Source organism: Convolutriloba macropyga, chromosome 1 (assembly GCF_964194025.1).
Source record: "Convolutriloba macropyga chromosome 1, txConMacr16.3, whole genome shotgun sequence".
Taxonomy (NCBI): Eukaryota; Metazoa; Xenacoelomorpha; order Acoela; family Convolutidae; genus Convolutriloba; species Convolutriloba macropyga.
This window is the reverse complement of record NC_134468.1, coordinates 57662075-57676374: the sequence shown is the minus strand read 5'-3', so window position 1 is coordinate 57676374 and position 14300 is coordinate 57662075. Positions and strand designations below refer to the sequence as shown.

At 33.6% G+C, this 14300-nt stretch overlaps 1 protein-coding gene across 1 annotated transcript; it reads right to left on the bottom strand.

The window, feature by feature from the left end:
• Nucleotides 1-4951: 4951 nt before the first annotated feature.
• Nucleotides 4952-9165, bottom strand: LOC142349992 (MFS-type transporter SLC18B1-like). The gene is made up of 2 exons (XM_075401877.1): nt 8638-9165; nt 4952-6369 (listed from the first exon to the last, which is right to left on the bottom strand). Exons 1-2 carry the CDS (start codon nt 8855-8857, stop codon nt 5069-5071), a joined length of 1521 nt encoding a protein of 506 aa, XP_075257992.1. The 5' UTR covers nt 8858-9165; the 3' UTR covers nt 4952-5068.
• Between the last annotated feature and the right edge of the window lie 5135 nt (nt 9166-14300).

The window sequence follows — 14300 nt, the reverse complement described above, 5'->3', positions numbered from 1 at the left end:
TGACCCAGTGATCTTGTTGAATTGTTGCTCTGTTGATTGCCTCTATTCGTAGTTCATCCAAGATCCACCATATCGTCAAAATTAATAAACCAAACAAAATAAATAAGCATTTACCGAATAGCAAAAATATTAGGTTGAAATTAGTTACAAAATTCAGCAATGAAGCGGCGAGGCTCAGTTGATTGATATCATCATAAAGCATATTATATTACAATTTTTAATGAAGTACCAATTTCATACCTTTCATTTAGTAGGAACACATATGTGCAATTTATTAAAAAGGAATTTACTGGAAATATGGTTGTGTGGTTCTCATTGAATTGTGTGGTTCTCATTGAACCAAAAGAAAAGAAGCAGAGTTCAAAGTGAATGCTTTTGATTGGCTAATTTAAGGCACATGAAAAAGTAGCATAAAAAGACTCTGAGAAATTCAAAATCAGTTGTTTCGGACTTTTGGAGCTTCGACAACGGACTTGATCCTCTCTTCATCTACCCTCTCGGGAAGAAGAATTGAATTCAATCTTCTCGCTGCAACTCTCCTCTTCTTCCTTGTCCAGTAGCCAACAGGAGTAGTGATGCTGCTCCCTTGCAGAGGAGAAGCACAGGAACCCGAGAGAAGACCAGGAGAGCGCGAGGCTCAGTAGAAAGACTTGCTCCGAGAACGTCTTCGAGCACGCAATAGGCTATATTACAAACACCTATAACAAGTAACATGAAAGAAAAATTGGAAACAATTGTACATCAGAAAACGAGAGAAACAACCAAACAAAGTACATAAATAGCAGCAAAAATTAAACCAAAGCATCAAAAAGTTCCGCCGATGCCATTGAAAAAATCAGCACTGAGACTAAAAAGTGCTTTTGGAAAACTTTACTCTCATTTTTAACACTTGATTAATAGGATTCAGTAGAACCAGGTTGCATAAAGAAAAGCACAGTCACCTCTGAATTTAAAAAAAAAAGGTTGCTTTAACGCTCTAATATATGAATATTCCGCTTAGGATCTCGAATTTCTTTGAACTGCAATAGAATTCTCCAGTCTCTTGTTTCTTTTTCAATAGACGGAAACAGTTAGTGATCAGAAACACAGAAGTTAATTAGTGGGGAATTTAAAACTTTACCGAACAATATGGATCGCGATGTTTTAATTTAAACCAGGTAAAAAGTAGCAAGTATGGAAAACGAGCAGAGTGTTAATCATTGCAGAAAATGATACGGCTGTGCGTGTGTAAAACAGGAAAAGAAGAGCAAGTCTAGAAAATCGATCTGAAGTCTGTTCAAATACGAGTTAAATCGAACGCGCATAAAAACAAGCTACGATTTTATCGTGGCTGGTTATTTGTATGTGACCGATCAGAAAGGAGCACCTGGACTAGGAAAGTTTGGGGCTATAAGGAAGGAATTAATGCAGGATTATAAAAGTTGGAGAAGGATTTCAGCGACAGCTTGGAAACTAGTGCCTTATTGTTCATAGCATAAGCAGTTGTCTGAGACTCATCGGATAATTGCACAACTAATACCTAAGTTTGACTGTTTTTAGACTAGCTCTAGTTTGCAAATAAGATACAAATGAACAGTATGAAATGTATGAACAAGTATGAACAAATGAAATGTCAGTAAAATTATTAGCAGGTCAAATTAGAATAAGCTTATTGCAGATAATGAATCGTTCGAGAGTGGATTCTTAGAATTCATTGCACTCACTGGGGCATATTATATCGTAAGCGTGGCTACCATTTTACAAAAAAAAATGTGAAAATTCAAAATCTTTCCGCAAAATTTTTTTGCTAAATTTTTGTGCGCTATCCAGTAACTAATGTTAAACTTTTTTTACTCCTCTAAATAAGTTAGAACAAAATTTCCAGCAAGACTCTGAGATTTTAACGATTAAAGAGTCAACCTTGAGCAGCTCTGAATTAAAAAATTTGGTCCATTAAGCAGTCAAAATTCAAGTTCTGAAATTTTCTTGCACAATTATCTTGCATATAAGATTTTATACGTTTGCAAAGCAGAGTTGAGACAGGGCTAAGAGGTAAAAAAGAATCAGTATAGATCAATGCGGCATCAACAGCGGTTCCCCATCTCTTCAGGACTTTTCTAATCATACCATCGAAATTGTGTGATTCGCATTGAACTGGATTTAATGACAGTTGAAGAAACCAAGAAACTTTTCACCCTGTGCCCCCAAATTAGTGCGTGAAATTTCGAACTCTTGTGCCATATTAAAACACAATGATTTACTATTAAAAAGGCTCGTGATCCAAATTAGGGGCATAAAACCAATAGTAGCAACAACGGAAAACATCCAAAACCAATTAATATAAATAATTAGGAAGACTTGGTATATCATACTTTGCTCTATGTGAACAAATAAGAACAAAAAAATGTGAATTGAATTTTCTTTAAAGCCATCTAAGAGTTCTGAACTTTTGAGTCTATTTATTCTTTTTTATATAGATTTCCCATTTTTTAATAGGTAATAGAAGGGACAACACGTACGTTTACTTTCCCCTTCTAATTAGTCTGTAAATCTGCAACCACTTTATTTGAAACGGCAGTCGATTTTAATGTTTTTAGCGGTTAGATTTGGTACCGGTAGACGTTCTTTATGTTAGACATCAGATTCTGAGACATACACTAAATAAAGTTTGGGTAAATTAACCCTAAATTTTTGTGTAACTTTCTGCAGTGCATAATTGCATATTTTTAGTAAAATTACCAAACAAAATGTTGCGGTTTTTAAAAATTAAAATTGTCTGAAGCAAAGTTAAGTCGGAAAAAATTAAGTTATTTTACGGTAAAGTATAAGGTAGTGCGCCCTTAACCCTTTAGTTAATTTTAAGGAAAATTTTGAAGCAAGTTAAGGTAAAGCAAAATTACCTGAACAATTCAGGTAATTTCAGGTGTTTTGTAGGTAAATGTAATTTAAGTTTTCTTTGGTGTGCAGGCAATTGAAAATCGGCAACAATTTGACCAATGCAGTTCATCACTTCTGCAGACTTGCGGCATAATGAATTTTCTGCTTGTGATTTTTTTGCCAGATATGAAAGTGTCATTTACATTTTATCAAAGGATTTGTACAGAAATTTGAACTGCAAAAATATTAAAAACTTTTGGCAACAGTCTTATGAAATTTTTTTATTGGTTTCTGATACAAGAAATAATAACTGATTTAAAAAATCAAGTAAATCCAATTGCAGTGATAATCATGTTTTGATTGAGACTAGGACAAATTGCAGACCTGCATTCAATTCTAGTGATAATGTGCTGCATCTAGACATGCCCTACACAGTTTTGGTTTCAGCACAGATCAACACTCACTCATGTGTCGTTTTTGGTTGTCCTAGATTTTATTTCCGTGAGTTTCATTTTTCGAGAAGATATTAAGCTTACATTTTGATCGGTTGAAACAATTTTTGTTTTGTTTTTTTTTTCAGTAAGACTCAATTAAATTTTTTCTCTATTTTGACAAAAATTTCTCTCTCATGAATACACTTGCTGTTGTCTGGCAAAGTGCGATACAGAAAGTAGCAGATTTTTAGCCTCATTTGGTTCCTAATATTTCCTCAGTTTATGAAAATTTTCCGACTTTCATTCACCCTTTTCAGCTTTTCAGCTTTTCAGTTATTCTTGTTCTTATTCAGCTGCTCTTGATGAAATAACCTGAAAAAATTTTTTTGAAAAAAAATCTCAGGAAACATTTATAATTTTTTTATATGAGCGGCATTAAAAATACGTTTTCCGAATCTCCTCAAAATCCTATTTAGGTTAGAGCTTTAAGTTTTAATTTATCTATTGAAAAAAGAACTTTAGTTCACTTTATCTAATTGATATTTAGGCACATCATAGGTTTAAATGTAAAGTAAAAATGAAGCCCAGCTTAAAAACAAGGTATGTTTTAAAAATTTTCCGTCAGAGCTATTTCGTTATAACCTTGCAAAAATTTCAATTTTCAATTGAAATTGCAAAAACAAAGCACGGCATGATTTGAAAAATATGAAAAACAAAACAACTCTCAAAAACTGAATCAAATGCTCTTTTTGTTAGTAACACGTATAATTTTATCTGAACTTTGCTCAAATTCTGCTCTAAAAGTTGATTTCAGAAAAAAATTCTGAATTAGTTCATAAAATTCAACAGAAAACTAATGTTCATCTGAAGAGCTTTGATATTATAATATTCAAATGATAAAACGTTTCGCATTCTCAGAGCTAAAAAAAAACTCGTAACTAAACAACAATTGGGCAACCTGTTGAGTATTAGTTTCCAAATTCAGCACGGCTTTTCCAAATTGTTGAAGAAAGTAACAAAAACTTCTAAAAAATAGTTTCAAATGTTTGGCGAAAAAATTTTATGTCAAATTTTGAAAGTGTCTTATTTAGTAGCCAGTTAAAAAGGTTCGTACAAAAATGAACTCTACTTGTAAAACAGTCAGTTATTTTTATAGAGTCATCAAATAATTTGTTCTATAAATTGATCTATTTAATGTTTCGATAAAAAAATTCCTCTGCATAATTCTTTTTGTAAAGTATGAGCCAAGAAAGCGGACTTGTTTGATCGTATCATTATGCGCAAACGCTGCAAACGCACATTCCCGAGCCTCTTCGCCAAACAAATAAACCCCCTCACACAAACACACACACACACACATGAACACACACACACATACACACACACACATGAACACACACACACATACATACATACACGCAACGCACACAATTTAAAAAATGTATAACATAAATGTCAAGGAAAGATTGAACACAAAAAAATTGATCCGTGTTTTAATCTGAAATAATTGGATATTGAACAAAAGGATTCAGTTTTTGAAAAGTTTTTTATTGATACCTTCTTTTATTTCTCTGGGCAAAATGATGTCGATCGGTCACAAATGTCTTCACAAAAAAGTTCCTGGGGCATAATATATACCCCCCTGCCCGCCGCAAAAGAAATGGATTGGAACAATAAATATTATCAAAATAGGCTCAAGTTAATAACCATAAAAACGTTGATATGTCGAACAATAAACTTGCATATTCATTGCGATTGTTTTATCTCCAATTCATTAGCTACTTTCCGATGTAATCTGATCGGCTCATACTAGACAAAAACATGGCAGCAATAGAATGAGTCACCATTTTATCGTCATCGGCATCAATTGAATCGTCACTTTTCTCACCTTCAGTTGTCGTATCGAGTCTGATCTTGCCTTTATCTTCAAGATCACTCGCTCCAAAGTTTTTGTCATAATACATTCTTCTGATAAATCGATTTTTTATCATAAAAAGAAGGAACCAAAGCCAAGTGGCAGTTAAGAGCACTGCGTATGTGATACTCATGTTGTAGAATCCGATTTGGTCATTAAGGTATCCACCGATCACAAAAGATCCAAAGGTCCGACCGCCAGATGCAATCAAGTTGTAGCTGGACGCTACAATAGTTTTGATTTGTTGCATATTTGTATAACCCTGCTTTATGGCGACTTTTTCCAGCACTAAGTACATTGGGTTCATAAGGGTCGCCAATGTGAATCCGTTAGCAAACAGAATTAACAAACCCCAAACTATCTGTTCAAGAGCTGGTACCAGTTTGGGCAGAAAGAACCCAAACGATGCTAAGGGCGCAACAGTTAGCGAAATAAGTCCCACATAAGGCCCTAGACCCATTTCGACGAGAACACCAACTATTGGACCCGTTATGAAAAAAGACGCGGAGTTAGCAATGAAAATGTAGCCGACTGTTTCCGAAGACAGACCCAAATTGTTCTCGAAGTACAGAGAATAAGCGGTATCTCGGATTCCGGCAACGCAGAAAATAGTGGCAGCTGGTATAATGACAGAAAGAGAAGAAAATCTGCTCAAAAACCGAACGTAATCTGTGCCTCGGATCTTTGCTTTGGCTTTTGCTCCACGTGACGGTACAAACACACAACCAAGTAGGAAAACAATTAATTCAATAACAGCCACTGTTAAAAACGGTGTCTTGTAGCCCCCTAGTGGCAATAGTAAACTACCAACCGGGGGGCCTAAGCATAACCCAAGTCCGAGAGAAGTCTGGATAATTGTGGTTATAATTCCAGCCTCCTCGGGGTACATTTGAATCGCAACTGGCATAGCGGTGCTGTACAACATTGCAGCCCCAATTCCGTTGAAAATTCGACAAATAAGACACGAAACAAAGTAAACTGTTCCATCTGGCGCATCGCCAAGAATTCCGAAAGCTGCAACAGTGACACTCGACCACAACATACCAGTGGAGTAGAAGAACTTTATGTTCTTGGAATTGACAGTGCTGGCAACAACGAATGAAAAGCAAATGTTGGCTATGTCCAGACATCCAACCACAAATCCAATTTGAGTTTGCGTCAGACCTGAAACAGTATCTTCACCTGTCAACTTCCTTAAGATACTTTTCAAGAAGAGGGTTCAGCTGTTTTCTACCTTTTCGGGAAGAGTGCTCAAAACCGCCTTGAATTCCCCCAGGCGCTGATGTTTCACAAAGGCTTAACTTTAAAAGTTCATTGCCAAACTTTTCAGCTTAATTGAAGTATTCTTAAATAATAATTAGCTCTACATCTAGTGTTTTCCCTAAAATTAAATTTCGCTTTACAGCAGTTTATTTTCCGGTTGTTCCACAGAAAGCATCATGTTTCAGAGAACTTATCATCACCCCAAAAATGTACAAATTCATCAATGGAAAATTCTTTGCTTAAAACTTTTTCGGATTTGGCAAAGACGGGAGAAAATCAAGAGAAAAACCTTCTTGCATAAATTTAATTCATAAACTTAAAAATTTTCGTTATTTTTTACCTTTTGTGGGTTCTGTTAACGAATTCTGTTTTTTAGAACATAAAGAAAACAACAACAGTCACTATGCAAAACTTTTTTCACTTTCTTTCTTGCTTAAAAGAGAACAAAATTAACTTAATCAAACAATTCTTTAGTTTGCCTTGCTCACGACCGAAACACGACAGAATTCGGTTATTTCAATTACTCTTGTTCAGCTAATTAATTTTGAGGTTTCCGCCAACAGATTTGGTCCACAAATAAGACGAATTTTATGATCGTTAAACTTTTCCAAAACGGAAATTTCATTGCAGTGAATGAACCGTGTAACATCGACCTTAAAAAATTAATTCTATTGACCCCACTTTTAGTTAACAAAAATTTCAAGGTAAAATATTTCGATAACAAGTAAAAATTTTGACCCTCAAATTGGCCACTTATTGGGCAAATCATTTCTGTTTTGAAATGCTTGATATTTCCTCCAAATAGTTTAGATCTTAAAAGGCTATATACAAAACACTTTTTCCAAAGCCAACAATATTCCTCTCTATTGTCTACCCGGATTTATGTCTTGTGTCATATCATTTCAGTTCTGAATCAATTCCATTATTGTTTTTACCATGAACACTGATCTGATCATGGCACTTATTAGACATTTCATAATAAAATTGATAGTAAAATTCTGAATTTGTTATAAAAATAATAATTTTTTCGCTGCATTTATTCTGAACATTTTGCCTTTTTCTCTGCATTTATTCTGAAAATAATTACTTGTTTGCTGATTTTGATCTGATCAGTCTGACAAAAAACAACTTGGACAAATCACAATGCCAATCTGATCTCAAGATTTAATTGAAAAGAAGAGACTGACTTGAAACACAATCATATGAACCCAAAGAAAACGTACCATTGTTTTCTTCGGGTTACCCCACAAGCTCTCTCGTTTTGTTCAGGTTTTCGCTGAATTACAGTGAATTCATAGAAGATTATTGAAAAAAAACTACGTTTAAGATCTCCATGATTCTTTAAAAAACTGATTGCGCGTTTGGTCTGTACATAATGCAAGGTAACTTTACCCATGGAACACTATGATTCAGTACTGATTTCACGTTTTACTAATGGAATATGATGAATCAGCACTGATTTACTATGGCACTTGGGTCTGGGTAGGGGAAGAAAACCAGTTAGATGTGTCTGAGATGTGTTTTGGCATTAAAAGACAATAGAGATGTCTACGGCAATTAAACTAACCCAAAAGATAATTGGGCAAAATTTTTCCTTTTTTTTCACTAGAACAGTGATGATCAGAGCCTGCTAAAATAAGATAGTGAGAAGATATTGAAAAAGACATTAACAGTGAAATGTACAGTTTGTACTCAGAACTTCAGAAATAGAAAACTTTAGAATTCACGAAAAAAACATAAAACTATCAGTGGTACTCTAATAGCAAACATAAACAATTAGCAAAAGTAGCCAAATTAATTGAGTAAATAGTTTGACACAACTGGAGGCGCAGTCAAACATTCTGTTTACTTTTTGCGGTTTAGGAGTACATCAGAGAAGACCATGGAAACAACCACTAATTTTCAAGAAATGTTCGCTATGTTTGATTTCAAAAGTCATACAGCGTTGGTTTGTTCAGTGTTAGGACCCAAGAAGTTATCGATAGGTTTATCTTCCGTTTTTGTTTTCGGCTAGAAAAACAAGGACGCGAGCAATTTCATATGTTTAAAAACAGAAGATTTCTCATCTACAATATCATAATTTACTCAAAAAACAACCAAACAAACGCCTTTTCTTGACACCAAGCAATATATTTTACGGGCTAGAAAATAACAAGACCTAAATGTTACCTTTATCTTTGGCTTCGTCAGGGAAAAAAGGCCCAGGCAATGAAAGGTTGACACCTTCGAGGATAAGGGTAAGAGCGCATAGAACTACAACAAAGCGTCGGGTAAATTTTCCCAAGACAACTTCTGGCTCTATCAGTCTGTCTGACTCACTCACAGCAACTGCATGGTCCACTTTCCCGAAACTAGTCTCAAGGTTGGCCACTACTTTCGTATTCTTCATTGTCAGTCTATCTTCTCAAAGTTTTGTAGTCGCGTATCTGTACAAAATCTGCTCAAATTTGTTTGTTATTTATCTACAACTGTTTTTGGTTAACGGTCAAACGATAATGAATTCAAGTCCTCTCGGTTAACTTGATTTTCTGGATATGAAGTGTTCTAGGTATGTTGAGCCATTAAGCTTTTTAGGTTTGTTTTGGCTCAAATTGTGATTGCAAAGTTTCAATTACTTAGTGGCGGAGAAACTAATAGAAATTGCACAAAAATATTTGGTAAATCTATAATTCAGGTAAATCAGAATCAACTAACGAACGGATGCGTTTAGCTAGGAATGAATTATGTAAATGACAACAAAATAACATTGTTGTGAAATGACATTGCTAGTGAATTTTTGTTTGCTCTGAAATATTAAGTGACAAATTAAGATATTTACCTTGACAAAAGAGTGAATAGTTTTTGGGAGTTTCACTGCCCTTTAATGCACTGAACAGATAGAGCAGAAAAGAAAACACAATTCACTGTGACTATGCTAATATATTCATACTTTTTAAAAGCTGACTCGTTTGAATTTTGTGAATAATAGGCGATATTCAGTTCTTTTTTCACATTTTCCTTATTTTTGTGCAAATTTTCTTTAATTTTGCTAAAATATGTTGAAATTTTTAACGGTAATGTTATTGATCTAATCTTTGAAGATAGAGAGGGGTCGCTGAATTGTTCGATTTGAGCTTTTTGGATAAATTTATGCTAAATTGTTCGAAATTCCGAATTTTTCGTCAAAAATGGGAACAAATATCCTTTTTTAGCCCACTTTCTCTGAATTTGCTGGAAGTAGACACCCTAAAACTGCAGTCATATTCATCTTAAGCTCAAAAAGAGAGCTAGTTGCATTCCCGCTGTCTTTAAGAGTCTTCTGAAATTTTAGTTTTGTCAGATTTTGAAAATATTTTCTTGATAATTAAACGAAAAGGCCTGATCTGATCTCAACATGGACCTTACGGTAATGAATTTCTTAGATTTTAATGCGGGGCAAACTTTTTTTTTATAAAATGCTCCCGCCTTTATAGTTTTTTATGCAATTTCCTGACAAGAATTTTGGAATCAGGGCTCAATTTGTGACAAAAACTATACACAAAAAATGATGCCCATCGACCATATATTACGGTCTGAGAGTATAGCTCGAGGTTTTTATGGCTCTGACCAATTGTTTTCGTAAAAATTTTTAGATTTTTTATGTTTTGCATTCATTTTTTATATTTTTCGCCTTCCAATGACTTGATTACCCAACTCAGCGATCCAAATGCTTTCTCAGCAGGTATAACTGAATCAGACATTGCTTTCAGTTTCTATCTAATGTCTGTGATGACATCGAAATTAATTGTTTTTTGCGAAAATTTTTGTACTTTGCCAATATTTGCTCCTATTTCTCTCAGCTTCGTGCTTAGTTTCAGTAAAAACGAGCACAAACCATTTCTTGTGAGCTAATAAATTAATATCTGTGACGGATTTATATTTAACTAATGGATTGTTGGTTTTGATACTACAAGTTCATTTTGTTTCGTTTTCGAATTATCACAGAATTGACGAGCCCAATTGAAGCAAAGCTTAGTTGAGGAAAAGAACAGGGTTGAAAAAAGGCGTATCTGAATTTGTTAATTGTTATTGTTGAACAGATTGTGCATTTGGCTTGAGACAGAGTTTTCTTGTAAAACTTATCAAATTTATCTGCGTATATTTGTCTTTTTTGGTTGTTGTACGACATATAACAGATAAAAACAGATCTTAATTGTTTCCCTGGACGCGTAAAAACCTATTTAAACCTTTCAGTATATAGCTATTTAAAAATGACTTTCATATAATTTTTTTAAAAAGAGTTTTTCAACTGTTTCCTTTCTGCTTTGATTTTTTTTTCACCATGGTACTCAATCTTGCTAATGAGAAGTCTCAATTAGTTTTGTTGATTCAAAAACTATTTTTTTAGTTGGTTATCTGTTTTGACTGTTGGCTTGGACCAATTAATTTCAAAAAAAATTGAGATTTCTATAAATTTCATTTTTTGAGTTTTCATTGTTGTCAATTCTACGTACTGCTTTTTATTAAGGCAGAACCGTTGCGGTTGAGATGAAGAACAAGTGACAATTTGCAGTTCCTGTTATTTTGTAGCCTCGGGACTTAGTCTCATTAATGAAAGGCCCAATTGACTTGTGCATTGCCAATGTATTGCAACTTAATTGGTCTGTCTTTGTTGAAATCTTATGTCTGTTATCACTTTTGAAAAAAAATTTCTTTCAAAAGCAACTTTCGATTTTTGAGCTTCATTAATTTTTTAAATAATCTTTTGGTTGATTCGTAGCTTAGTCTTTTTAACGACCGGCCACAACCCGTTTGTAATAAAAAATAATTTTTTTAAGAACGGTTTTAGTTTCAACCAATTGTTTCACGACTTTGCTACTACTGTTACTGCAAAATTTCATAAAACCTTTGAGATTTTTATATTTTTTTACATTTTAGAGGACCTTTGTTTTCTTTTTAAAATATCACGTTAAAAGTAGGTCGCATTGGCTTTGAGGTATTTCGCAATTGAACATTGTTATAGCTCTAGAGACAACTTTATATTTATAACGGCTTCACTGCCATTTCTGCGCAAAGGTTATTTTTGCCGGTATTTGTCAAGTTTTTTGTAGTCATATGACGTACACCTAATAATGACCGGTCTTAATTGCTTCCTATGGAGATATATGAAGATCGTACTAATTTCAGTTAAAATCTAATAATAAAATTTAAATTGAAAACAAGTGTTTTTAAAAATAGAAGCGTATCTCTGAACCTCAGGAGTTCTTGCTCTTTTTGTCGAGCTGTTAGCCAGTTGCATTAAGGACAGGACCCAAATAGATTCTAGTGAAATATTGGTAAACCTTTTGGTTTAGGCTTTATCTGATGCAAATTTGATTTTGTTATGACTTCTTAAAAACATAAACATCGAGTTTGGTCGTATTTATTGTTTGTTATCTATTTTTTAATCTATTTTAAAAAATGATCTATTTCTGCAACCATTTGAACTATTGAGTGTTTTTGTACCCACACAGCAAAATCAGGGGTGATCTTGATATCAGAAACAACCTTACGGTAAAAACTTTTAAGATTTTAATGGGCGGCGAATATTTTTAATAAAATACTTCGAAATTTATAGTTTTTCATGCAAGTTCCTGACAAGAATTCCAAATCATGGCTCATTTATTGACAAAAACTTTTACAGAAAATGAGGCGCAACGACCATATATTACGGTGTGAGAATAAAGCTAGTGGTTTTATGGCTCTGACCAATAGCTTTTGGAAAAATTTGTAGATTCCTTATGTTATACATTCATTTTTTATTATTTTCGCCTTCCAATGACTTAGTCATTGCATTCAATGATCTAAATGGCTTCTCAGGAGGTTTAACTAAACCAGACATTGCTTTCAGTTGTTATCTAATGTCTCTTATGAAATCGATTAAATTTTTTTAAGACAATTTTTGTACTTTGCCAATATTTTCTCCTATTTCTCTCTTTCTCTCTGCTTCGGGCTTAGTTTCAGTAAAAACGAGCACAAACCATTTCCTGTGAGCTATTAAAATAATATATGTAGCGGATTTATATTTCACTAATGGATTCTTGGTTTTGACACTACGAGTTTTTGTTTCATTTTCGATATATCACAGAATGACAAACCCACTTGAAGCAAAGCTTAGTTGGGGAAAAGAACAGGATTGAAAGAAGGCGTATATGAATTTGTTAATTGTTTTTGTTGAAAAGTTTGTGCATTTGGCTGGCGACAGAGTTTTCTTGTAAACCTTATCGAATTTATCTGCGTAAATTTGTCTTTTTTGATTGTTGTTCAACATATAACTTATGAAAATAGATCTGATTTGTTTGCCCAGACGAATAACAACCTATTTAAACCATTCAGTATAAAGCTATTTATAAATGATTTTCATACTACCTTTTTTCTTTAAAAAGACTTTTTCAAATGTTTCTTTTTTTGCTTTGATTTTTTCACCATGTAACTCACTCCTGCTAAAAAGAAATCTGAATTATTTTTGTTGATTCAAATGTTAATTTCCTGGTTGGTTATGAGTTTTGAATGTGGCTGTCGGCTTGGACCATTAAGTTTTATAAGAAATTTTCGAGATTTCTAAACTGATCTATTTTTGGGTTTCCTTATTGTTGTCAGTTTTACGTAGTGCTTTTTATAACGAAGACCAGTTAAGGTTCAGATGAAGCGTATGTGATGATTTAATGATCTTGCAAATATCGTCTTAAAATTATAGTATCTTCAATACTGTGGTGTCGTTAAAATTTTGGTGAAGTTTCGGCATCTGCCTGGGTTTGTTATTTTGCAGTCGCGTGACTTAGAACCAAAAATAAAAGGCCCAATTGGCTTTCTGAGGTGCTGCAACTTAGTTGGTCTCTTTTTGTTGAAACCATAAGTCTAATATGTTTTTTGAAAAAAAATTGTTTTCAAAAGAATGTTTCGATTTTTGAGCTTCACCATTTTTTAAATTGTTTTTTGATCGATTTGTCGCTCAGTCTCTTTAAGAATAGTCACAACCTTTGTAATAAACATTAATTTTCTTAAGAACGGTTATAGTTTCAACCAATTGTTTCACGGTTTTTTACTACTGTTACTGCAAAATTTCATAAAATCTTGGAAATTTTTATATATTTGTGCAATTTAAAGGACTTTTGTTTTCGTATTAAAATACTACGTAAGTGTATGTCCCATTGGCGTTGAAGTATTGCGCAATTGAACATTTTTATTGCTCTTAGTGACAAGTTTATGGTTTCAACGGCTTCACTGCCATTTTGGCACAAAGGTTAATTTTGCCGGTATTTGTCCTCCTTTTTGAAGTCGTATGACGTACATGGGATAATGATAGGTCTTAATTGCTTCCTATGGAGATATAATTGAAGATCGTAGTGATTTCAGTTAATATCTATTAATAAAATTAATTTAAAAGCAATTGCTTTTAAGAATAGAAGCTTATTTCTGAACTTCGCACAATTTTGCTCTTCTTGCCGGCCTGTTACCAAGTCGCGTTAGGGACAAGACCCATATCTTTTCTATTGAAGAATAAGTTTCTTTGTTTGTGTTTATCTGATGCTACTTTGATTTTGTTATGATTTTTCAAAAATATAGACATCGAGTTTTGGTCCTAATTAATATTTGTTATTTGATTTTATTGTTGTCTTTTCCAGTAGTCCTATTAACAACAAGTTTGATCGACACTTTAGCGTGGCCTTATCACATTCCAATAGTGGTTTACTGAACGATTTGTGTTTTTGAAAATTTTCTATCTGTACATCATTTGGTAGCCAATAAAGTCAAGAATGTGGATGAGCGGGAACGAAACATTATGTGCGTACGCAGTTTTCAGAGCTTCCTTGTTTTTTGGCTAAAGTTGTTGG